We start from the raw sequence: 23085 nt of genomic DNA on the forward strand, positions 1-23085 counted from the left end.
ATAGACTTCTTTACATCTATAATACACATGAATGATTTTATAAATTGCCACATAAGGGGTTAGAGATTTTTCCAACCTAATTGTATTATAAAATTTATTCAATTTAGGATTTTCATATGATTCTATTAAAAAAATTTCTGTATGCAATTGAAAAATTGAACACAAATTCTCTCATAAAATATTTTTATTGATTTTATTAAAAAAATTTCATGTGAGAAAAATAATTTTTTAATGACAAATATTTAATGAAATTGGATAGAATGTCAAATTTAGTTGGTGCCATTTTAGCCCAATATTAATATATCTCTCAATCCGACTGGGTCGAACTCGAATCCGATCCACCCATACCCGTTTTCCAGGACACGATCTTTTTCTTTCCACAGAAAGAAGGAAACACGAAGAAACAGCCGGTGGTGTGATGGAGAAGAAAGAAGAGCAGCAGGAATTAGAAGACGAGAGAAGGGAAGCAGCAATAGCTTCAACCCCATCTCTTCAACCCAATTTCAAGCCCAAACGAGGCATAACTCAAGCCCAGCTTTCCAAGTTCCAAGTACTTTTTCCACTACCTCTCTATCAATCCCATTTTATATCTCTTAAAAAAGGTTTATATTTTTTACAATTTTTCATAGCCAAAATTTAATGTTAATGGAGATATATAGGAACCCATTTTGTGATCTTCTTCAATTTTTATCATGTGGGTACTTTTTTATATGATCAGATACCTACCTTTCGGTATGTGAAAATTATAGGCAATATGTTAAACAAATAATAGCGATTTTGTGTAGCAATGTATTTTAATGCTTTGAGATTGTCAATTGTTGTAATGGGGGTCTGTGAGTTTAGGAGTTACTCTAACTGCACTGCTTGTGTCCTTGATGAATTTGATGGTGATTGAGGTTAGATGATACAACATTTCATGGGTTCATTTGTTGTATGTGTTTATGAGGCGCAGCCATTTTTTTTTTTTTTTTGGGTGAAAATTCCATTTCGGGGTCACTATCATTTGGTCCATGTTATTTTCAACTTACAATCAATTTGGTCCCTTCCGTCAACTCACTAACAGAAATTGATTGCAAGTTGACTGTAAGTTGAAAAAAATAATGACCAAATTAACTGCCCCCAAAATGTAGGGATCAAATTATCACTGACCCAAAATGTAGGGACCAAAATAGTATTCAACTTTTTTTTGCTGTTTTATTTGAGCATGTTAGGTGAAATATGACTTCACATTTGTTTTACTCAGGAATATTGTAACATTTATTTATTTATTAATGTTAGTAACTTACACAATCACCTGTGGGCTATGAACCCAAGAACTTATCCTCCACCCTGCACTTACAAGGGGAGGGGTGTCGTTTGAGCTATAGCTCATTAGCTCAAAGCAATATTGTAAATTATGAGTAATTAGCATTCTAATGCTTTGTATTACTAATGTGCATTCAGACATTCCTTTTTAATTCACTGATTTTGGTTGTTGGGTAACTCTTTGATCATATTTGGCAACGATTGTTGTACTATTTGCCCAAGTTGATTTAATTGTTGATGTTGTGATGAGTATTAACCAATGGGAATTATGAGAAACTAGGTCTTAAATGGCGGGCTTAGTGTTCTAGAGTATCTTCAAGATGACAATTAAACACTTATATGCCAATGCATTTCTTCAGAGTTAGGGTCATTTAATTAAAATTTGATAGGTTTCTTGTCTAGTGATGAGCTACTGTAATTAAATGCAAATGACACTGTGAAATTAGCGAGTGATAAAGAAATTGCATGGTCAAATGGAAAGGGTTGTGTTAACTACCAAATATATATTATATAGATATAAAATAATAATAATAATAATAATAATAATAATTATTATTATTATTATTATTAGTTGGAAAAAAAACTACAGCACATAAAATATCATTCTTTTCCTTGCTGAGTTCTTTACGATTTTGTGGTTTTGTCTGCAGAAGAAATCCTTGGTGACATCATGGCGAAATTTTATAATATATAGGCAAATAATAAATTTAAATTAGAGAAGTAAGATTTCATACAAATGGTTACTTGGAGACATATATTATATTTACTGATATAAAATGGTCTCTCTATGTGTGTGATAATAAGTAACCCAAGATGGTTGCTTCCCTGGCTTGGTGTTCAATCAGACTCTGAGTCTTGACAAGTGAGTGCAGGTAGAATTTCCTGTGGAGGGCAATGGCACATAAGGTCTCCTCCTAGGTTTTGGTCTTTTGTTCAGTTGCTATACAACGTTGGTTCTACCTTTTGCCCTGTTTTGGGTTCAAATCATCATATGTTAGATTTACTAAAAAGGATGTAATGGAGTTTTGGAGACAAGAAAGAGATGCATTCCCTGGAAAACTGCCCCTTTGGTTCTGATGTGGACTATATGCTTGGAGAGGGATAATCACACTTTGATTGGTTGAAGAAGATGCATAGCTTTGAATTTATTTATTTATTTATATTTTTATAAAATTTATTTCTTATATAAAGGAGAAAAGTCCAGCAAATATAAGGCCAGAATGAGACCAACATTCATATGAGTTTTTAAATGTGTATTGTGGAACATGATGTCTGCAGGGATGTTTGGGCATTTTCTTATAAGATTTATGGTCAATTTTCTACCCCAATAATTACTTACGAAAACATAATTTCTTGTATATGACAGGAATTGCACATGAAGCGTTTGCAAATAAAGTCAAAATCAAAGATTAAGAAGAAATCAAGAGGTTACTTGTCGGTTTCAGTCAATTATTATTTCTATTATTGTTTTCTCAACAAGGGAGTTCTCTGTAATCTTGTCCAAAATTGCTGCAGGGACTGCAGTTGGAAGTGACAGATCACATAGCAAAGACCTCAATGTCCATGACTCTGTGGTTGAAGATTCAACTATAGCAATTGAGGAGTCAAGTATTTCCAACTCTGAAAGCCACATTAACAAAAACAGTTCCTTCGTAAGGCAGAGCAATGTAGCTGCTCCTTTTGCATCAAAGAAGCACCAGAAGCTACATTGGGGGTATGTTAACCCTTAGCACATAGTGTGTTTGTGGGTAATCATGCTTGATTGTCTTTCCCAGGCACTAATAACTTGATTGGAAGATTGCAGCTTTATAGCTAAATGTTTTCCTGCGTGATACTATTTAGAGTGTGTTTGGTAGCTTTTAGCTTTTTTTAGCTTTTATGTACAACTTTTTAAAATCTCATTTTTTCCTGTCTTTTTCACATTTTCAAATTTTTTTCAAAGTACAAGCATACTTTAGCATACTTTCAGCAAAAAGTTTTCAATTTCAATTAAATAAGTTGTTCACAAATGGACCTTTCGTCTGTAATGTTAATGTTGCACCATAAGGTCTTCTGTTTCTGTTCTTTTTTTTTTCCCTTTCCCTTAAAATCTTCTTCTGTGCTATTTTGTTGGCAGGCTTGACACAAAGGAAAGGTGGGAAAGGAAAGCTAACATGTAGACATTGCCATGGAAGTGAAATGGAGCTCTCTTAGTTGTTTCCAGGACTCTCTAGTTGGTCTCTTGAGTTAAAGAAGCCTTCCTCTGATCTTACTGCAGATGATTTGTTTTGGGGGTGGAGGGTGGGGGGTGGGAGTGCTGCTCTATGCTTGCATGTTGAGAGAACACCAACCTGGCTGATATTACTACTTTTATCATCAGGAGTATCACCCTCTCTGATGGCTGCTGTATCTAAGTAACTCTTGTATATATAGTAGGTACCAGAAAGAATAGAGATTGCAATTTCACAAGTTTTATTTTTATCATTTTGTTATACGTCTTGATTTCATTTAACTTTTTCGTATATTTTCTGTTCCAATCCCCCGCCCCCCTCTTCCTCTCTTTTCAGAAGCATCAATGAGATCCATTTAGTTCTTGTTTGTTGAGGAGTGAGAAATTCATGTTTTGCCATAGATTATGGTCTACAAGGATAACAAATTTTGTGGGATAATTCCAAGAAATATATATATTTCCATGTAAACTTTTTTCTGCAGTGCAAATTTGATAAAGTCGACGTCACCTCTTCATATGCAACAAAGGCATCAAATTGAACAGCATGTTATTTCTCTCCTAAATATGCGTATTTGAATATGCTGTAGGTTATATGTTTATTATATTCTTAATACACGTTAAATTTTATGTTAATTGGATTCTTTATTCGATTTAGAAACTCACTCTTTTTTATGTATAATTTTAAAATACAAAAACTTGAAATTGAAATATTTGATAGATGACATAGTTATTAGTCTTTAATCATCAAGAAATTTTGCAAACATGTAGAGTATACAAGAAAATATAATTGTATCAAAAAAATATCTATATAATCTAATTGGTGGATTTTTTAAAATTTATATCTATTAAAAAACATTAATCTTAGACCCTTTAAAACCAAAAATTAGCCCAAATAACAACAAAAAAGCCTTTAGAAAAATCCTTTTTATCATATGGATAATAGATCTTACTTCTATTAATTTAAATATATCCCTGAATTATATGAGATCCAATTGTATAAAGAGACAATCACTTCCCCATTTGGTCTCAATCACACAAACCAAGTGACGTTGGCATCATCATCATCACATTGAATTGCCCTGACCATAACTTCACTATATGTTAGAGAGGCCAATTAGAAAACTGTAGCTTGTAGTATACTCATCTGCGATTCTACATCATTGTCTTTGTAAGACACCCAATTTGCTTAGAGGTATTCATCTGCGATTCTATATCATAGTCTTTGTTTAGACACCCAATCTGCTTAGTGGTATTCTCTCTCTCTCTCTCTCTCTCTCTCTCTCAAGTTTTTTTAAATAGTTTTTGTATTAAAGTTGAGTATAATGTGTAGTAAGTTTACTCTTGCTGTACCATCAATAAAGCCGTGATGTTTTTGTCTTTTAGTTTAGAATATCATAATGACAGTACATAATATACTCTCTTAAGTAGATTTCATTAGTGGCATAGTTAGTGACATACTTAGTAATTAGATTATAAAATTAAAAATGTCACACTCATATGACACACTGCACACCATTCAATAGATGCTAGTTTAAATTTTTGTGAAATTTTTTTAGGTTTACATTTTGGCCCTCTTAATTGAAATTCTGACTTCTTCCCTATCTATATTAAGCCAATTTTAGCCGAAAACCTTGTAGGTTGTGGTTCAAATCTACTTTTCCCAACTATATAATTAAGCCAATCTTGAAGCAAGGTTCAATGGTTTGCCAACTCCCCACCTAAAATTCAACACAGGACTCCAATTTTGTTTACATTCTTGTTAATCTTCTGAAGGCACAAACTTAATTATGGAAGTGCACGAACAAATAGAAAACAGTCAAACACTAAAGGTACAAGAATGAAAATATGATGTATGGTACGCTTGTGCTTCATGTCTAACGTATTAGTTTATTTCTTTCACATCTAGTGCAAGTAAATTATTCTGACTTGATGTGTGACCTTTATGAGACACCGATGGCATCTTACTTCCATAGTTCCATTCTCCAAAAATCAAGATTCCGAATTGGGAAGCAGTACCCTTTTTCGCTTTTTGACAGCTTATATGATAATTCATGAAGTTATTCAATTAGCCACATGGAAACATCCAAAAAATATATTGGTAGTCATAAAAGTTTCATATGCTTTTTTCATGAACAATCACGTGGGAAGATTTTAAATACTCTTCACCTTTGACGAAGATCTCACTCTTGCATGTGGCTTGTAGAGTTTTAGAATACAAATAATAATTGTCACAACTACCAAAGTTTATTAATGAACTGCCACCAGGTCTAAGTCTAACATTAGGCTCAAGACCATTTCAGCTTTGGGGTCAAGTTCCTGACAAGAAACTTGCGACAGATAATAAAACATATGCTCCCTTCTTTCCTCCATGCACATATCCTACTCACACTCCACACCTTATATTAAAATTGGTGCAAAGTTTTTTTTTCCCCCCTTTCTTTGCTTTTCGCCTACTATGGTGATGATCAACATCAAACAAAACATTAGCATTAGGTATTTGCCATATTGCAAGGGCTAGCTGGAAGCTTTCGACAAACAGATCAATAAAATGCCACTTTTCAAAGTAATGTCCTGCATTCATGTTATTTAGTGTGAGTTTGGATTGGGATGGATAATTAATTTTATTTTACCATTCAGTTTATTTTTTACGACTATTCATGAACCCCACTGTACTATTTCAACTAACTTTTACCTTTATCTACAGTATTTTTAGCAATAAATTTTCAGTTTTAACAAAATATGCAATATCCAAACACACCCTTAATCTGAAAATTCAAAAATCAAGTGACAAAATACATTCTTATTTTATATCACATAGCCTCAGTAACCTGATTCTAAAATGTTGTCACAATTAAGGAACTCAATATAGCGAAATGTGGAGCAATAAACATAAGATTGTGAAATTTGGGGCAATATACAAGTTGGTTTTGAGTCCCAGCAGATAATGCAATAATGTCCTGGAAAAGGAGAACCAGAGCACCCGCCCCAAGGTCAAAATCCAAGAGTTGCAGTGAGATTGTGATAACATGCACTTTAGAAAGATATCCTCATCAAATTGCAGGGTTAAGAGCACGCTCTATTTCCTCCAAAGATCTCCCCTTTGTTTCCACAACATTAGCAGCTATGTACAAGACAGCAAGAAGACAGACAGTTGCAAATCCCAAATACACTGAGCTGATTCCAAACTTGGTCACAACACTCAGGAAATAAAGGCCAATGACGAAATTGGAAATCTGATGGGATTGAAAAACCATAGAATTCATAATCAAAGGAGAGGTAAATATACAAAAGACTACAATATAGGCAACAAAGTTAGCCAATCTAATAACTACATAACTTAGCATAGCATACTATCTTTTTCTTCATTTAGAAGGCCACATGACAGAAAAGGCCATTCTGTTCTAGCACACTCATATCATGTGTAGGCAAAGACATATGAACACAATTATTAACTTTGAAATGCTATTAGACAAGATAAATGATGATCTTGTTTGCAGTTAGCATCTTCTGATTTCTGATAGATTGTTCATCTAACAAATGTCTGTTGTTCTTTCAGTCGGTATATATAATAGAAATTGAAGCATGCTACAGCCCACAGGCAGTAATTAAGTGCACAAATTGAATATGTAAACATGCATTTGACTTACCCAATGCATGCCTAATGATAAAGCAACTGCCTTTGCTCTGATTCTAGAGGCAAATATCTCTGGTAGAAGAAGAGCAGGCACAGGACCAGCACCAAGTGAAAAGGACAATACATAGCTGTGTAAGGAGAACGGAAGTCAAGTTCAGATTTCATAGGCCAATGTTAAACAGAAATGGAAATGACACCAGATCGTAAAGCTTTAGTAGCTAAGGAAATACCCAAAAAGTTATGACTTACAGAACAGTCCCAAGAACAGCAAGAGTGCCAGAATATGGCGCCAGGACCTTCCAAGTAAAGGATAGAGAAAGCAACAACATTGAAGCAGCCTTGACAAGCAGATAGAAAGAGGGAGTTATCAATTATAAAATCATCTAAAACTTTGAATGAACTATTTGCATAAATAGGAGCACTTAGTGATATAAAGATAATTGGTTTATGGTAGAAAGTAATTGTTGATACAAAAACAATAATTATGTGCAGTAAGAACTAGAAAGCAACTGCAGAGGGCAGATTCCAAGATAACAAACTCTGTGCTTGATTATGATAGGAAGGTAATAAGGTATCAGAAGATTCACATTTTATCTACTTGACATAAATAACACTACCATTCCACAAAAGCTTGTGATGAGAAGACTTTTCCTTCCCTGCCTATCCATCAAGGAGGATGCAACAGCTGTGCCTGCAAGAATATCAAGCATCAGTCAAATAGAACATAATATGCACAATGTGAGATTAAATTTTACTGGCTCCATAGAGAAAGTTAACAGAAAACTAACCAAAGACATTTGCCGTCCCAACAAGAGCACTTGCTGCAACATCAGAGGCAATCCCAGCACTCCGAAACACAGAGGTAGAATAATATACCACAGCATTTATCCCAGCCAATTGTTGGAACAAGAAAAGTGCTGCACCTACACTAACAACTGCAGCAAGACATATATGTCAGGGATATACATGCTTTACCATGCCGCATCAGAGAGAATTATTACATCAACTACAAAAAGTAGTAAGAAGATGAGTGGCAACACTAAGGCACGGACTTTAACTGTATTGTTTTAATCTCTCTTATCAAACTTGCTTATGAACAAAATAACTGGCCATAAACAAAGAAAAATGTATCATTTGAATATATAAACCCAAAGATATATTATCAGTGAAGTAGTTAGCCAGAAAGAAACTAAGTAACAAAGTTGCCTCTGGTATACCTTTCCGATAGCGGCTACTAAACAGATCAAACCATCCTGCTTCAGGTTCTGTAGAACCTTGAGTTGCTGTTGTTAAATCATGCATAACCTCAGCAACTCTTTCCTTTCCAAATAGAGTTCTTATAGACTTTTCAGCTTCAGCAATTTTTCCTTGCTGCAAATATATATGTTTAACTAAGCATCTTTATTATTAAACAAATAACCCAAGAATATATGTTACATTTACAGTTGAAGGAGAACATGTTAGATTGTATATATAAAAATTTCAATAATAAGTGACTCCACAGTCATGCAAGAAAACCTGAAAAAGCCACCGAGGACTTTCTGGAGAAACTGCCATTCCTAATGCCAATAAAATAGAAGGTAAAATTGCAATACCAAACATTGTCCTCCACCTGATAAAACAATCAAAAAAGAAAATAACGACAGAATGAGATCATGAAAACAGAAACATTCATATCAAAAAGATCAGACTGTAAAATTCTTATATATCCATATATGGACAACAAGGGTGAAGTTCTTAGCAACTGCTTTGTACCATTCTGTCTCACCAGTAGTGAATATAACAAAGAAACATTTGTTTGAACAAGTGAAGAATCTATGACAAAGAAGTAGTGTTCCAAGCAGAAAGCCAACATGAGAATTATGAAAACAGGACTTTAAAAGATACAGTTTAGTGAATTCTCCAATGGGCTAGGATTAAGGCTTAGTTGAGTTGAGTAAATATTTCAATAGTGCATTAAGGCTGGAGCAAAGTTATGGAGAATGAGCTTAACTAGGACAAATTTGACAAACAAACCAGACAAGGGCAGAATCAACTCTAAGTTATTGGTTGAAGTCTTGAAGACCCCCTTTCTGATAAATTCTTCTGTTCTGTATAAGTACACATGCAGTTTCACTAGTGTAATGGATGCATGATCATAAAAATAAGTCTAGAAACAAGATTCTGAATATCTTTTCCCTCTACAAAATTTAACAGTTATGACCCAATAAGCATTCAATCTAACCTCTAATAATAAGTCTTGAACATGATCTGACCCTTTCTTTTCCTCCTTAAGATTTAAAAATGGAGAACTTATAAGCATTCAATTTAACCCCTCCACAAAAGGTGATTGTATAAAAGTAGGTACTTGATTCATTACATGAAAGAAATTTCTTATCAAACTTAACCATTGTTGCAAGCAGCCTTGTTAAGTCTTTGGTTTCCAAACCTTTCTCTTGCCATGAAGTGATTAGGAGAGAAGTGTATCAAGCTCATTAGGCGAGCGCCCCAAACAGCACACCAAAAGAGTTCCAAGACTCTCCAGGTGGCCTACTCTACTTTCACAAATATATTATCACATCAGATCAGGACATATGTTTATATGTGTGATGCCTAGTTTAAATGACCAGGACAATCTAATTTTAAGTTTATTACAACCTTGATGTATAAAGCTAATTAATGCAGACATTGTATAATTTACATCACAAATTGAACATTAAGGTTGAAGTTTAAGAAGCAATCATTTAGGCTGCAAAGAGGCAAGAAAATGCAGGTTCAAGTGGTAGTTACAGGGTTGTGAATAATAACCCAGAAACGGTGCAAGTATAGAAGGAAGAAAGAGAAGAAGAAGAACAGGCCTTTAAAAGATTAAAACACTTAATATTCCATTAATTAAATTCTAAATTCATCCAATTATAAATATAATAGCACATTCATTCCATTCTTCCTTTTACTAGGATAAGGTGTATTAAAATTTCAAACTCAGAAAGTACCCAAAAAATCCCCCAAAAGACCTACATGAAAACTAAGAAAACACACAGGACTTACAAAGATGGTAAAAAGTCTATGACCAAGCATAGTATGGTAAAAAGCCCCTAGAAATATTTAATCTTTTTAACCAAAATAATAATAATAATAATCTGCTGAAGTTCTGTGGAAATTAATGATTTCACCCCATTGCTCTTAAACTAAAATGTCCTTTAGTCCCAGAGTCCTTACAATGTGACTTGTGAAATCATCTAAGACTAATCTACAATGGATGCTGCACATGGGCCTTGCACATGAAACTTGAAATTGCAACATTGAAAATTACACATAAGAAAACAGAAACACTTTTTTTCCCATCACTTCTTTAGATTTAACTTAGGATACTTTGAAAAGTAAAAGAAGGCATGGTTTTGGTAGTATCTGGGAACTGAAGCACAAGATAGAGGCTAAAAATACAAGGTTTAAAGTAAAAAAGGAAAGCCAAAAGGAAAAATGATGTACAGACTGAGAACAAAGTAGGGTTCCTAGGCATCATACGCTCATAGCTATGGGTCTTGAACGTCTCAACTAAGAAATCCTTGGATGAATATATGTATGGCCTCAGGAGACCAAAGGGAGTTGAAAAGGATACCCTCTCTCTCCCTCCTAATGTTAGGTACCATAGTGGCCACCCTTTTGATAGATATTACTAACAATCATTTAACTATTATCTAGCAGTTTTAGCCAAATGATAATACGCTTTCTTTCGGTTATTTATAAATAACAGAAAGTAAATGGCTAACAAGGAAAAATTCAATTAAAAAAAATACCATAGAGGGTTTCCAGCCAAAGGTAATCCAGCCACCAAAGCTGCAAGAATCCCAATGCATATAAATAGCTGGTTCACAGATCCAAGTGTACCACGAATTTCAGTTGGTGAGATCTGCATTTTTCAAGGGTGTTGAAAGATATTATCCTCAAAAAAATACACATGATCACACAATGCCTATAATGACTACATAATACTACCTCAGATATGTAAAGTGGTACAATAGCAGATGTGACACCAATTCCTATGCCAGCAAGTAAGCGGCCTATTATCATAGTCTGTACACTCTGGGCTGTGACACTGAAAATATATAAGACAAAGCATTAGTATCCAGCACATATTTTACAATATCACAAACCTGTCTTCAGCAAGAGATGACAGACCAAAGAAATGCTCCAATTGTCAGTGGGATGGCATCTAATTGAAAACTCCTTGTTCTACCGAACTTGTCTGCCAATGCTCCACCAGTAAATGAACCAACAGTGGCACCAGCGAGAAGTGCACTAACAACCCATCCTGCTCAAGGTATTACATTATGGAAAAGTATCAGCATGAATATCATAGAAGAAAAAAGAAAAATAATCTGAAACTTTAAAAAGAACAAAATATGAAGCAATTAATATCCCAAATGAAGCTGTTCAATATGCAACTTTCTTTATCTCGTTTGCAAAAATTGATGGCAAACATGATATAAGACAACATCCCTTACGTTATCAAATTTGCTAAACACATGTGTTGTTATATATAACAACATACTAATTTACGGAAAACAGGAAAAAGAAAGAAAAAAAAAATTACTGCACTAGCCTTGTAATACAGTGTTTTCTGCAATCCCAAGATCCTTGGCAAGGTACTCAAGAGCACCATTCACCACCCTGCAGCAGCCAAAGCAGAGTCCAAAACCATTATAGCCTCAGAACATGGATATGTTACATAACAAGACATTTCAGGACAGAAAAAAATGTCCAATTTGATGCAGGACTTGCATATATATTCTGCTGCTCTATTCCTCAAGAGTGGAGAATTAGAGAACTTTATTTTGCACACTGGTGGGAGAGTAGGAAATTGATGTTGAATTAAAAAATCCAAACAAGCTCTAATAGGGCATGCAGTTTGCAAGTAAACTAAACCATACCCGAGATGGTAACCAAACAAAATAGCTCCCAAACAAGCAACACCAACGTATGGCAAAACAGTCCCAGAAGATTTGCCCTGAGGCACAGTGAAAGGAACATTCTCCAGATCACCATCTGCAACATAATTTCATATGGTACTTGTAAGAAAATAGAAACTAATCAATATTCTAAGAGTATCATTGTCCATGGTTAAATGTTTAAACTACTACATGCATGGAAGGCACTTTTGTGATATATCATGTATAGACAGTTTCAAAGAACCATGCCCCATAAATCCCATGTTAAAACACCAAAATGAAAAGAAATGGTCAGAGCTGATCATAACACAAGTACAAGCCAGCATATTATGTTCTCAGATTGTGTGTCCTTGGGATAGCACCAGAACAGGATTTCTAAGTTTATAAAGCACACAAAGGATGAAGGATCCAGGGGATAGTGGTGAAATAGAACCGGCAAGGTACAAGGAAGAAGTGCATTTGTTCTTCAAAAATTTCAAAACAGAGAAATGAATTATTAGCCAATCACTGCCATAATAAAATGTAAGGCCACACAGGACCATCCGGATTTCAACAAGACATGCTGTCAGGTAAATATAGCTCATTGAGAAAAGCGATTTACTTAATAATAAGAGCATTATTAAGCTTGGCCTTTGAATGGATTCTTCAATTCACCGAAAAAATCCAACTAAATCCACTGGCAATGTTGGAATGGACTGGACTCCGAAGTGGGTTCTTCAATTCCCATTTAAAGTCCCCAATTTCGGGCAAATAAATCGAAACCTTACCATTACAAGATAATATGAAGTTTAACTTTGTAAGGTTTGTACTTTGAAGTTTGATCTCTCTCTCTCTCTCTCTCTCTCACACACACACACACACACACACACACAAAGATCTAAGTAGAGAATGTGGCCAGAAAACAAAAGGAAGTAAACAACCTTAACATGTAGCCAAATAATGAAGTAAATCAAAGAAAAAACTGTAATCACTCTGCTAAATTTAAAGGAAAAAAAACTATGACCCAATAAAACTATACAATTTTTGAAAATGAAAAGAAAGCCAATCAATCAAGATATTTCATGAACAAACCAGTAGCCTGAGCCTTGACTGATCTGGGCTTGGCCGAGGACCTGAAAATGCCATAAGCACCCACTCTTGCACCAGTGAGCTCAGTCTCCATAGCCGTCGAACTGGTGCGTAGACCACAGCAAGCACTCCTATCGGTCATTCTCAATCCCAAACTTGGTTTTTTAGATTCCCCAAAACCATTCAAAATCCTTGTACGCTTTTGGACCCCAAAACCTATACCTCCTTTGACTGTAAAAGTTGACGTCTGCATTTTTTTTCTTTTAACCTGAAAATTTTTTTTGTAAAAAAAATCCAATTACTCATAAAGTCAAAATTAAGTAAAAACCCATTAAAATTTTGAGTATATCAAGCATAAAAAACGTATCAATTAAGAAACATATTTATCTCAGAAGGAGAATTTAACACAATGGCATTAAAGGGTATGTAAAAACAGAGTGATCAAAATTAAGTACAAAATGTGCAAATCAATGCTAATATTTTCGAAGATCTAATTCATTCTACAAATTTAAAATTACAAAACAAGTGGGAATGAATACAACTATCAGTGACAGAAACAGAACCGCGATCAGACAGTCTCACTTGCTTTTTGTTAGTTTGTGGTGGTTTCTCTGTGTTTTCTCAGCTTACTCTGTTCCGATTGCTCTGCTCTGTTTTGGTTTTTATGGGGTTTTTTAGTGGGAAATAGAGGCTTCGGAAAGTCCGCTAAACAGAGTGGAAATGAGTGAGAGTGAGACCTAGGGTGACGAATTTGGTGGAGAATTCAATTCAATTTCTTTGATGCTTTGATTCCTTCTCTTTGTTTTCTTTTTCCCTTGTAAATTATAGTTTGCTCACTGTAATAGAAATAGATGGTACAACTGTATAAGATAAGTTCGATTTTTCTACTCATTAGTTTTTGAATTCAAAATACTTTGTAGATTAATTTATAATGTGAAATAAGAATTGTTATCAATAATTCCTATAACATTTTATCAAATACTTCTTATAAAATACTTTTTCAAACAAGTCAAACATTATTTTCTTATGTTAATTAAAAAATCACCCTTTGTAAAAAAAAAAAAAATATATATATATATATATATAGTTAGATTTGTATGAACATTTATTAATTTATCGAGAAGTAGTTAAAGTATATTTGTGCATAACATTAAAGAAAACAAGTAAGATTTTAGAAAATTGTATATAAACACATAAATTAAAAAGAAAAAAAAAATTCATTATACAATAGTAATAATTTAAATGACAGTCCATATACATTTTTATTAAATTACTTTTTAAATGATTTAAAAATTAAAATTATTAATGCATGTAAAAAATCATTTTTTTTTTATACTTAGAGGGAAGATTTTCCTTCAAATTGATTTCAAAGAAAATTACTATATTTTGTTTAAATCTATATCAATAAATTTTTTTTTTTGAGAATTCTATATCAATAAATTCAACTTATCTCATGTTTCTTAAATAATTAGATACTTTAGGAGCATGGAGAATTATGCTTTCTCCTTTTACATTCATAACGAGATCTACTCATTAAATTTATAGTTAAGTTGACCATAAATATAAGAAAAATTAGCATAATTTTATTATATTTAGGGAGTATCTAATAATTTTCTATTTTCTAATTAACCAAGATGCTTTCAAATATATATATATATATATATATATATATTTAAGCCAACAGTTTGTAGTTTTTGTTTTATCTATGCCGACTTAGCTATGTATAAAATATGTTTTCTTTTGTTTTGTTCTGTCCTTGTTAATTGGAAATGATTTTTGAACGGTGAGATGGGGGAGATAAATTTGGGGTTAAATTAAATTAGAGAATGGAAAGTAGAAAAAAATAAAAAATAAAAATAAATAAATAAAGTAAATTTTACTATCTGTCGGGGCCGGGGGATGAATATGAATATGATGAATTACAAAGTTACACGTTGGATTGCGGATTAGATTTGGGGTTGGGTTGGAGATGAGATGACGTGGGTGGGTGCACGTGGGACATATAATAGGGTTTTTTTCTTTTTTTTTTTTTACTTCTTGTGTACATCTTTTTCCTTTTTAAACAGTGATGTTCTTTTGTTTAACTATGCGCGCAAAAAATGAAAACTTTTGAAATAGGAAACAAATTATTGAAAGGAAACTTTTAACCGCATGCATGCAGACCCCAAGAATGGCTCATGCTGCATCTGCATGCACCTACTAGTCTTCTTTTTTGGTTTTATTTAAAGAACATACCTACCAACTTGAAAAAATAAAAACGAAAAAAGTCCCTAAAAAAAAACTGTCCCAATCTCTCCACATTATTATCCAAAAATAAGCCTTCATTAGGCTAAAGTCTAATCCGTTACGTATTTTTCTATTCCCATCGTATTTACCTACTTTTTTTTTCTATTATATATTTAGTTATTTACCTAAATTACGCTCTAATTTGATGCTATATGAGTTGAATGATGCTTGAATAATTATTTTATTTGCAAGCATGCTTTCATTTTATTTATGGGTTTTCTTCCTACTAGCTTGAGATTTTATTAGCTTTTCTTTCATACACGACCTTTTTTATGCTTAAATACTCATTATCTCTTGTGTGTTGGGTTTAATTTCCTCTTCATATATATGTTTCAGAGTTTAGCTCCATGCTATGAATTTCCATTCTCCATATATAATAACATGTTTAAATATTTACGATCATGTAAGTTTGGATTTAATTTCTTCTTGAATAATGTCTTGATTTCAAAGGTTAACTCCATGTCATGATTTGCCAATTCTTTGACTGGAAAGTCTCTTATCCATGCTCCATGAGTGACAACATGGTCTTGTTAACTTTTTATGATTATGAATCCACATATGTGGTTAAACTATATCTAAATGGGTATACTTGCAAGTGTGCAAGGACGTAGCTAGCTTTGGACTGGGGGGCAATGGCCCCCCTAAATTTTTTTTTAAAAATATTATTATATATATATATATATGTGTGTGTACTACACACATAAACTTTTTTACAACATTTTTATAAACTGTTTTGGTAGTAAATTCTTATCTGTTCACACATGAACTCACCACTCACATCATTTTTTACTTACTAGTAACCACTTATTCCATCAATAATTTATAATAAAAAAAAGTTTGTAATGCTAGTATTTCCTCATTTTAGTGACTATAAAAAAATTTATAGATCTAAAATCTAAAACAAAATATACAAGCCCAAAAAAAAATAGCTTAACAACAAAAATTACCAATAGTAAAACTTAAAAAAATAATAATAATAAGCTCAATTAACCAATTTTATTTAAAATAAACAACCCTATCATTTAAAAAATTATAAACAAAAATAATTTTTTTCTTACCAACACCCAAAAAAAAAAAAAATCCTCAGCAGCTAAGTAATAGCAAATTCAAAGGTTGAAATCACTGCACATAACCAACAGTAAAGTCGCCCTCTTTAACTCAAAGCTCTGACTCCGTCCCTGCAAGTGTGGAAATTATTTTCCCATGCATGTTTATGGTATGATGTCATGTAACTTTAGCCTACATATTAGCAATGGCTTGATCTTTCAAAACACTTGAAGCTTTCAAATAAATAATTTTACAATGGGATTTATCGAAATTTCTTTCCACTAGACATCCTTGAAGAAATCCTTTTCAAGAAATAATGGTTTGGTACTCTTTTTAAGAAAGTATTTTCTAAAGAAACGTTTTCTATGGTCAATGGAGGTTCCTTTTCATAAAAAAGTGGGATACCTAATTCCAATGGACAAAAACAACAATATATATATATATATATATATATATATACACACACAAAAAGGAAAGAAAGAAATAAAAAGAGTTTTTTTTTTTTTTTTCCAAAATGGAAAATTTAGGGTATATTTGGTAAATGTTTTTTTCCCTTTATTTTCTGTTTCCAAAAATAATTTTTTATTTTTTAGATTAAAAACTTGTTTGACAACTTAAAATGGATAGAAAACAAAAACTATTTTCAAAATTCAATTTGTAAAGCAAATTGAAAACAGGTAAAAGGCTATTTTCAGTTTCCAGTTTTCAAAAGCCAACGAAAACACACATCTAATTTAATGAATTCATTCCATTTAAAGAGTTAGTTTTAGAGTTCAAATCCTAGAAACAACATATTTCAGTATTTTTTATTTTTTTTCTTCAGAAAATTATTTTTTATTTTAACTAACCAAACATTTTTTTTATTTTAAAAATACAAGAAAATTGTTTTTTCTTTCTATTCCGAAAAATAAATTTTTGAAAATAGAAAATAAAAATTGCCACCAAACATAACCTTAGTAATTTTGACATTGGAGTTTGTAATATATATACTAAGGCAAAACTTAGTAATAGACTTATAGTTTCTTAATTCAAACACATAGTTGCACAGTTAAGGATTGTTTCTTGGGGTTGGGGGTCTTGGGGGAGGGTTGGTGTGAAGCATAAAAATATTGACCATTAAAAAATAAAATAAAAATATATTGAAATTCAAAAATAAGTTAATATATGAAAAAATAAAATTAGCATCAATTCAATATTTAAGAAATAAAAGATATATATAAAATAGTTATCTCTTAATACTTTTATACTCAATCATTTGTGATCTATCACAATGTAACTCAAAAATCTTTTAAAGCAAATCATTCTAAATGATGCAACAATTTTCCTATTAATGCAAAAAATCAAAAGATCCGTTGTAAATCAACCCCGAAAGTTAAAATCATATTTAATATCATTGTATGTCCAATATTATGCTTACTAAAAAAAACTAATTATTGTGGTTAGGTAATTCTTTAAAAAAATTAAGTGTAAAAAAACATATAAACAAAAAATAAAAAGCAAAGGTGGAACCGAACAAAACAACATCACTCAAAACCGAAAGCCCCAAAATTTTAACTCCAAGTCTCAAACATCAATTAAATAAATTGTTATACCAAGCATATATAAGTCAAGTGAACATTTTATTTTTAGAATCTTTGGGTAAGCTTTCAAAGTCCCAAACTTTAATGCAAAACACATACATGTTAGGTGAACATTTAATGGGTCCAGTACTTAACTCAATTGGTAAAGTCTTTAATAGTTGAATAAGAGATTTAAAGTTCAATCTCCGTCTACACTAAAAACCAATAGGTGTCTTGGTCTGATGATAAAAAATTATCATCAGAAACGCACACTATAAGTTGAAACTTTCTACAACAAAAAAATAAAATAAAAGGTCAGGTGACCATTTTATTTTTGAAAAATGCTAAAACTATTACAAATTTTAGAAAATTAAACTTATAGATTGAAGTGACAATGAATATGAATGGTCGGTTTCATCCACCTAGTAAATGATGGTTTGATTTATTTATTTTTTAATGATTATTGACACATTAGTTTATAAGTTTTACATAATAAAATTTTTAACATCCCTAGCATCAATCTTTATTTGTTTAAATTCCTTGGATTAGCTTTCAATTTGAAATAACTAGTTTCAATTTTGGGGGGGGCCAAATATATATATTTATTGTATCTTACTTTCAATGTATATCCTAAGAAACTTTTTTTAAAATTCTAGGAGGATCATGGCATCCCTTAGTCTACAAACAACTTTGTCTTTGGATGCATTGACCAATAAAAGACATATAGTGTTATCTTCTTTAAAGACGTTTAAATTTAATTTAATTATTTTTTTAATTTAATTGGAGAACTTGCTCTAGTATAATTGTACTTATGTTTTACCCATTTACTATTGGTAAAAACCCTGGCCACCTTTAGACCCATTAGTTTTTTTCTAACTCAAATAACCCTAGATAGAAGACTTAAGTAAGGATTCTAAAAAGAGGTGGCTTCAGGATTATTAAGGTAAGCACCACCTCGTTTACCATATATTGACTACACTACAAGAAAACTGAGCAATTGCGGCGGGCCTATTGCGGCGGGTCCAAAAACCGCCGCTATATGTCGCCTATTGCGGCGCTTTTTTGGCCTGCCGCTGTATATGAGATCTATTGCGGCGTTTCATATGCCCGCCGCAATAGCTCTAGTATTTTGCGGCGTACTATAGCGGCGGGCTGATCACCCACCACAATAGACCTGTTTTAGTGGCACTCAACTTAGATATAGCAGCGGGTCAATGAACCGCCGCAATAGTTCAGGTATTTTGCGGCAGACTACAGCGGCGGGCGAATGACCCGCCGCAATAGACCTGTTTTAGCGGCATTAATCTTATTGACCCGCCGCAATATGTACTCCTTTTTGCGGCGGGTTGGACCGCCGCAATAGACATTTAAATTTCCCTCTATTTTTTTGTCTTCCCATTTAAAGATCAAATAGTAAATTACACCCGATTGGCATGAAAATTGGCATGCATGTTAAGAACATATAGAAAATGTGATCCAACGGTTGGATTTTCAAAATTTAAATTAAACAATAAGTTATTGGTTGGTGTAACATTTTTTAGAGTTACATCAAGTGTAACTAGAACTCCACGATATATTTCTTAATTCGATGTGAATTTTGACAAATGTACCGTTAGATTACATTATCTTCATATATTTTTCATGCATATAAAATTTTAAGGTGATCAAAGATTAATAGTCATGTCATCAATCAATTGTTTAAATTCAAGTTTTTGTAATTTAAAATAACGCATAAAAGATGAGTTTAAAGATCAAATGGTAAATTACACTCGATTGGCATAAAAATTGGCATGCATGTTAAAAACAAGTAGAAAATATGATCCAACGGTTGGATTTTCAAAATATGAATTCAACAATAAGTTATTGGTTGGTGTAACATTTTTTAGAATTAAATCAAGTGTAACTTGAACCCAACGCTATATTTCTTAATTCGATGTGAATTTCGACAAATCTACTGTTCGATTACATTATTTTCATATATTTTTCAAGCATACAAAATTTCAAGGTGATCAAAAATTAATAGTCATGTCAACAATCAATTGTTTAAATTCAAGTTTTTGTAATTTAAAATAACGCATAAAATATGATTTTAAAAATCAAATGGTAAATTACACCCGATTGGCATGAAAATTGGCATGCATGTTAAGAACATATAGAAAATGAGATCGAATGGTTGGATTTTCAAAATGTGAATTCAACAATAAGTTATTGGTTGGTGTAACATTTTTTAGAGTTACATCAAGGATAACTTGAACCTAACGCTATATTTCTTAATTCGATGTGAATTTTGACAAATCTATCATTAGATTACATTATCTTCATATATTTTTTACGCATGCAAAATTTCAAGGTGATCAAAGATTAATAGTTATGTCATCAATCAATTGTTTAAATTCAAGTTTTTGTAATTTAAAATAACGCATAAAAGATGAGTTTAAAGATCAAATGGTAAATTACACCCGATTGGCATGAAAATTGGCATGCATGTTAAGAAAAAATAGAAAATGTGATCTAACGGTTAGATTTTCAAAATGTGAATTCAACAATAAGTTATTGGTTGGTGTAACATTTTTTAGAGTTACATCAAGTGTAACTAAAACCCAACGATATATTTCTTAATTCGATGTGAATTTTGACAAATATACCGTTAGATTACATTATCTTCATCTATTTTTCATGCATACAAAATTTCAAGGTGATCAAAGATTAATAGTCATGTCATCAATCAATTGTTTAAATTCAAATTTTTGTAATTTAAAATAACGCATAAAATATGATTTTAAAGATCAAATGGTAAATTACACCCGATTGGCATGAAAATTGGCATGCATGTTAATAACAAATAGAAAATATGATCCAACGGTTGAATTTTCAAAATATGAATTCAACAATAAGTTATTGGTTGGTGTAACATTTTTTAGAGTTACATCAAGTTTAACTTGAACCTAACCTTATATTTCTTAATTTGATGTGAATTTTGACAAATCTACCGTTGGATTACATTATCTTCATATATTTTTCATGCTTAAAAAATTTCACGGTGATCAAAGATTAATAGCCATGTCATCAATCAATTGTTTAAATTCAAGTTTTCGGAGTTTAAAATAAGGCATAAAAGATGAATTTAAAGATCAAAAGGTAAATTACATCCGATTGGCAAGAAAATTGACATGCATGTTAAGAGCAAATAGAAAATGTGATCCAACGGTTGGATTTTTAAAATATGAATTCAACAATAAGTTATTGGTTGGTGTGACATTTTTTAGAGTTACATCAAGTGTAACTTGAACCCAACCCTATATTTCTTAATTCGATGTGAATTTTGACAAATCTACCGTTAGATTACATTATCTTCATATATTTTTTACGCATGCAAAATTTCAAGGTGATCAAAGATTAATAGTTATGTCATCGATCAATTGTTTAAATTCAAGTTTTTGTAATTTAAAATAACGCATAAAAGATGAGTTTAAAGATCAAATGGTAAATTACACCCAATTGGCATGAAAATTGGCATGCATGTTAAGAACAAATAGAAAACGTGATCTAACAGTTAGATTTTCAGAATGTGAATTCAACAATAAGTTATTGGTTGGTGTAACATATTTTAGAGTTACATCAAGTGTAACTAAAACCCAGCGATATATTTATTAATTCGATGTGAATTTTGACAAATATACCGTTAGATTACATTATCTTCATCTATTTTTCATGCATACAAAATTTTAAGGTGATCAAAGATTAATAGCCATGTCATCAATCAATTGTTTAAATTCAAGTTTTCGTAGTTTAAAATAAGGCATGGAAGATGAGTTTAAAAATCAAAGGGTAAATTACATCCAATTGGTAAGAAAATTGACATGCATGTTAAAAACATATAGGAAATGTGATCTAACGGTTGAATTTTCAAAATATGAATTCAACAATAAGTTATTGGTTGGTTTAACATTTTTTAGAGTTACATCAAGTGTAACTTGAACCTAACCCTATATTTCTTAATTCGTTGTGAATTTTGACAAATCTACCATTAGATTACATTATCTTCATATATTTTTCATGCTTACAAAATTTCAAGGTGATCGAAGATTAAAAGTCATGTCATCAATCAATTCAAGTTCTTGTAGTTTAAAATAACGCATAAAAGATGAGTTTAAAGATCAAATGGTAAATTACATCCGATTGGCATGAAAATTGGCATGCATGTTAAGAACATATAGAAAATGTGATCCAATGGTTGGATTTTCAAAATATGAATTCAAAAATAAGTTTTTGGTTGGTATAACATTTTTTAGAATTACATCAAGTGTAACTTGAACCTAATCCTATATTTCTTAATTCGATGTGAATTTTGACAAATCTACCGTTAGATTACATTATCTTCATATATTTTTCATGCTTACAAAATTTCAAGGTGATCAAAGATTAATAGTCATGTCATCAATCAATTGTTTAAATTCAAGTTCTTGTAGTTTAAAATAACGCATAAAAGATGACTTTAAATATCATATAGTAAATTACATCCGATTGACATGAAAATTGGCATGCATGTTAAGAACATATAGAAAATATGATCCAACGGTTGGATTTGCATAATATGAATTTAACAATAAGTTATTGGCTAGTGTAACATTTTTTAGAATTACATCAAGTGTAATTTGAACCCAATCTCGCATTTTTTAATTCAATGTGAATTTTGACAAATCTTCCGTTAGAGTACATTATCTTCATATATTTTTCATGCTTAAAAAATTTCAAGGTGATGAAAGATTAATAGCCATGTCATCAATCAATTATTTAAATTCAAATTTTTGTAGTTTAAAATAACACATAAAAGATGAGTTTAAAAATCAAGTGGTAAATTACATTCAATTGGCATGCATGTTAAGAACATATTGAATTATTAAAAAATATTTTTATTAAGTAATATATTTCATTTTATTAATTTGTATTTGTAGTGTTAAATTATATTTTATTAATTTGAAGTATTATATTAACTCTTATTAATTATTAAATTATACTCATCAATTTGTAGTATTAAAATATATTTAC

At 31.7% G+C, this 23085-nt stretch overlaps 2 protein-coding genes across 6 annotated transcripts; one reads left to right on the forward strand and one right to left on the reverse strand.

Moving 5' to 3' along the window:
* The first annotated feature begins 284 nt into the window (after positions 1-284).
* On the forward strand, positions 285-3808 carry LOC115978000. Of its 2 annotated transcripts, none has more exons than XM_031100030.1 (4): positions 285-550; positions 2672-2732; positions 2821-3019; positions 3422-3808. In XM_031100030.1, exons 1-4 carry the CDS (start codon positions 419-421, stop codon positions 3462-3464), a joined length of 435 nt encoding a protein of 144 aa, XP_030955890.1. In that variant the 5' UTR covers positions 285-418; the 3' UTR covers positions 3465-3808. The 2 variants fall into 2 exon arrangements, with proteins under 2 accessions (XP_030955890.1, XP_030955892.1); XM_031100032.1 differs by having other exon boundaries at positions 2830-3019.
* Positions 3809-6259: 2451 nt separating this feature from the next.
* On the reverse strand, positions 6260-14051 carry LOC115975777 (plastidic glucose transporter 4-like). 4 transcript variants are annotated; one of them, XM_031096748.1, is made up of 14 exons: positions 13731-14051; positions 13148-13412; positions 12059-12173; positions 11731-11798; positions 11307-11439; positions 11124-11223; positions 10925-11037; positions 8667-8760; positions 8366-8519; positions 7937-8083; positions 7766-7839; positions 7398-7486; positions 7162-7276; positions 6260-6747 (listed from the first exon to the last, which is right to left on the reverse strand). In XM_031096748.1, exons 2-14 carry the CDS (start codon positions 13395-13397, stop codon positions 6565-6567), a joined length of 1635 nt encoding a protein of 544 aa, XP_030952608.1. In that variant the 5' UTR covers positions 13398-13412; positions 13731-14051; the 3' UTR covers positions 6260-6564. The 4 variants fall into 4 exon arrangements, with proteins under 4 accessions (XP_030952608.1, XP_030952609.1, XP_030952610.1 ...); XM_031096749.1 differs by having other exon boundaries at positions 13727-14051; XM_031096750.1 differs by having other exon boundaries at positions 13708-14051.
* Between the last annotated feature and the right edge of the window lie 9034 nt (positions 14052-23085).

This window comes from Quercus lobata, chromosome 2 (genome assembly GCF_001633185.2).
Source record: "Quercus lobata isolate SW786 chromosome 2, ValleyOak3.0 Primary Assembly, whole genome shotgun sequence".
Lineage (NCBI taxonomy): Eukaryota > Viridiplantae > Streptophyta > Magnoliopsida > Fagales > Fagaceae > Quercus > Quercus lobata.

Coding starts and splice junctions, on each gene's coding strand:
- LOC115975777 (XM_031096748.1), bottom strand. CDS start 13,397: ATGCAGACGTCAACTTTTACAGTCAAAGGAGGTATAGGTTTTGGGGTC. Junction 11,038..11,123: donor TACCACTTTACATATCTGAG/GTAGTATTATGT, acceptor TGAAAAATGCAG/ATCTCACCAACTGAAATTCG. Junction 8,084..8,365: donor TAGTAGCCGCTATCGGAAAG/GTATACCAGAGG, acceptor GTCTTGCTGCAG/TTGTTAGTGTAGGTGCAGCA.
- LOC115978000 (XM_031100030.1), top strand. CDS start 419: ATGGAGAAGAAAGAAGAGCAGCAGGAATTAGAAGACGAGAGAAGGGAA. Junction 2,733..2,820: donor GATTAAGAAGAAATCAAGAG/GTTACTTGTCGG, acceptor AAATTGCTGCAG/GGACTGCAGTTGGAAGTGAC. Junction 3,020..3,421: donor CACCAGAAGCTACATTGGGG/GTATGTTAACCC, acceptor TTTTGTTGGCAG/GCTTGACACAAAGGAAAGGT.